Source organism: Chrysochloris asiatica, unplaced genomic scaffold (assembly GCF_000296735.1).
Source record: "Chrysochloris asiatica unplaced genomic scaffold, ChrAsi1.0 scaffold00181, whole genome shotgun sequence".
Classification (NCBI taxonomy): Eukaryota; Metazoa; Chordata; class Mammalia; order Afrosoricida; family Chrysochloridae; genus Chrysochloris; species Chrysochloris asiatica.
The window spans coordinates 5,971,096-5,973,571 of NW_006408699.1; the positions used below are offsets into that span (position 1 = coordinate 5,971,096).

Below are 2,476 nucleotides of genomic sequence, written 5' to 3' on the forward strand. Positions count from 1 at the left end.
TAATCATTTGGACATCTTTCTGTAGGTTTTGAATTGTTTCCAATGCTGTATCTATCTTACTTGATTGTTCCTGTAACACTTTCCTGACTTCTTCATTATTTTTCTCAACTGCACTGTATAGTGTTTTGATACCTTTTATAATCATTTTTAGGAATTCCTTCTCAGACAGCCATTCTACCATAGAGGTAGACTGCATTTTCAACTAAAAGTTAATCTCTACAGGGTTGATATGAGTGTTTTGATGGGATTTTTCTAAAGGAGCTTGGCCCTAATCTGTTTCTCATATGGTTTTAAATGTACTATTTCTTTTTTAAAAATCTTAATTATTTTATTGTTACTAAGAGTATACACAGCAAACCACACACGAATTCGGTAGTTTCTCCAGGTACAGTTTAGTGACATTGCACTCTTTGGAGTTGTGCAGCCACTATCGCCTCCTTTTCTGAGTTGTTCCTCCACCCAGTACCATACACTCACTGCTCCTATATGTCCTCTCTCATCTGTGAAGTTGCTGTTGTCATTTTGATGCCATATTGATAAATCTTGAAACGGCACAATTCTCAAGGCAGACATTCTTTATTAGTTAATCTAGACTGTTATTTGAGTTTGTTATTTCTTTATTAACGTTATCATCAGTTCCTGGTTTTGTGGTTTTCTTTGATATATCTTTTTTTCTCTTTAAGGCACTCCGAGTCATGGGAAGAATAATGCGTGAATGTTGGTACGCCAATGGGGCAGCACGGCTAACTGCCCTCCGTATTAAGAAGACTATTTCTCAACTTTGTGTCAAGGAAGACTGCAAAGCCCAATGATAGTAGGGTTAAAAAGGAATCTCACAGCTTTCATTCCCATTTTCCTTCTTTATGTGAATGTTTTGCCTTTAATTTTTTTTTTTTTTGCTTCTACCTCAAAGATAATGCAGTACAGTATTTAAGTGCCCAAAGGCAGCATGAAAAGATAACTAAACATGGGTTAATATCATGTAAGCTCCATGTTGTCTTTATTTATTTTGAAAGTCAACTCATCTTTTTATATTATAAGAAAGATATTAGAAAAATGGTAAAATAAGCTACATAAAAAATAGCAAGCATCTTTAAGGTTTTTATTGTACTTGAACCAAGAGCACATGAGTGAATAGAAAAGTATGTAAAAATACAGTTTCGAGATGGAAACATGCATTAAAAATGTGAACTAGAGCATGCTATAAATAGAAATTTAGATCATGAAATCTGTTCTTTTTCTATTTTATGAATTAAGTAGGATATTTTAAAAAAATAAATGTTACTCTGAGTTGCTATGTTGAAAGATGTGATTGAGGACAGAGTCCTACTTGTTTTGGACCATACCCCTGCTCTATACCTTGATAATTCAATACCACAGCAGCTCGTAAGGCAAATAGTTTGAAAGCCTCTAAATTTGTTCCTTAATTTTCTTTACAAATGAGACATTGGACATCTTGAGACATTGAGAGAGATCCCAAACTCACACAGCTAATAGAAGAACTGGTACTAGGTAGAAATCTTGTGATAGTCAATAGTCTAGAGTTAACTAGCCTTCTACTTTCCCTGGAATTCTCATAGTCTTTTTCTACTATGCAGAAACATTTTTCATTATAATAACTGTACTTTAGTCATTCAGAAGACAAATTGAGTTATTTTGCAGAATCATGATAGGACTGTATTAAATCTCAGGACAGTATCTACTGAGGTTTTTTCTCATAGAAATATCACACTTACCCCACTTTTTAGATGAGTATGAATGTTCTCTGAACACTTCCAGAATCAAGCATAAAGATTCAGTGTCAGAAGGTGTACTTATTATTCTACATGTGTGTATGTGTGCATACATGTTTAAAAGGTCAGAGGAGGAATTTATGAGCTGTTTTGAGGAAATATGAAGAGAACTCTTAAATTCAGAGTAACTAAACTCCATTAAGTATATTAGAAACTGTAAATAGTTTTTGCTCTCAAAATGGAGTGCAGAAGAATGCACATGATAGTTTTGCCTTCATTCTACTTCCTGTGGGAGAGTGATGACTTTAGTTAAAAAGTGATGATTTTAGTTAAAAAGACTTAGCATGGAGTCTTTTTTCATACGAAAACACTGTTTATCTCTGTTCTTAGAACACTCATTGACTGAAATAGCAAAGCGTTCTGTGATTGCTTCTTTTAGAGTGATGTGTTAACTTATTAATTTTTTAAGGAGTCAAGAGATAAAGAAATGCTACTTGAATTATTTTTAACTGGATTTCCCAAATATTTGACCATGGGACCCTTTTTTTCACTATCCCACAGTTTAATGTCCTACAAAGTACAAATTGGGAAATAGTTTTCTGAAGACTACGCTTATGTATTTTATGTAGAACACATTTAAATATTATACTTTATTTTATTATGGAAATATGTTATTGAATCCATATTCATATAACTGTGCAGAGATAAAGAAGGCAAAGAACTCCTACCCAACAGCTATGAAG

At 33.3% G+C, this 2,476-nt stretch overlaps 1 protein-coding gene across 4 annotated transcripts in view; it reads left to right on the forward strand.

Moving 5' to 3' along the window:
* ACVR1C (activin A receptor, type IC) overlaps window positions 1-1,288 on the forward strand; it is a 137,791-nt gene extending 136,503 nt beyond the window's left edge. For 3 of the 4 annotated variants that reach the window (XM_006872037.1, XM_006872038.1, XM_006872039.1), the window contains one exon: window positions 684-963. In XM_006872037.1, the coding sequence (XP_006872099.1) occupies window positions 684-812 (129 nt within the window). In that variant the 3' untranslated portion in view covers window positions 813-963. Of the gene's footprint in view, window positions 1-683 lie in introns of all 4 variants that reach the window. The other variant, XM_006872036.1, reaches the window with a different exon arrangement.
* Window positions 1,289-2,476: the final 1,188 nt, after the last annotated feature.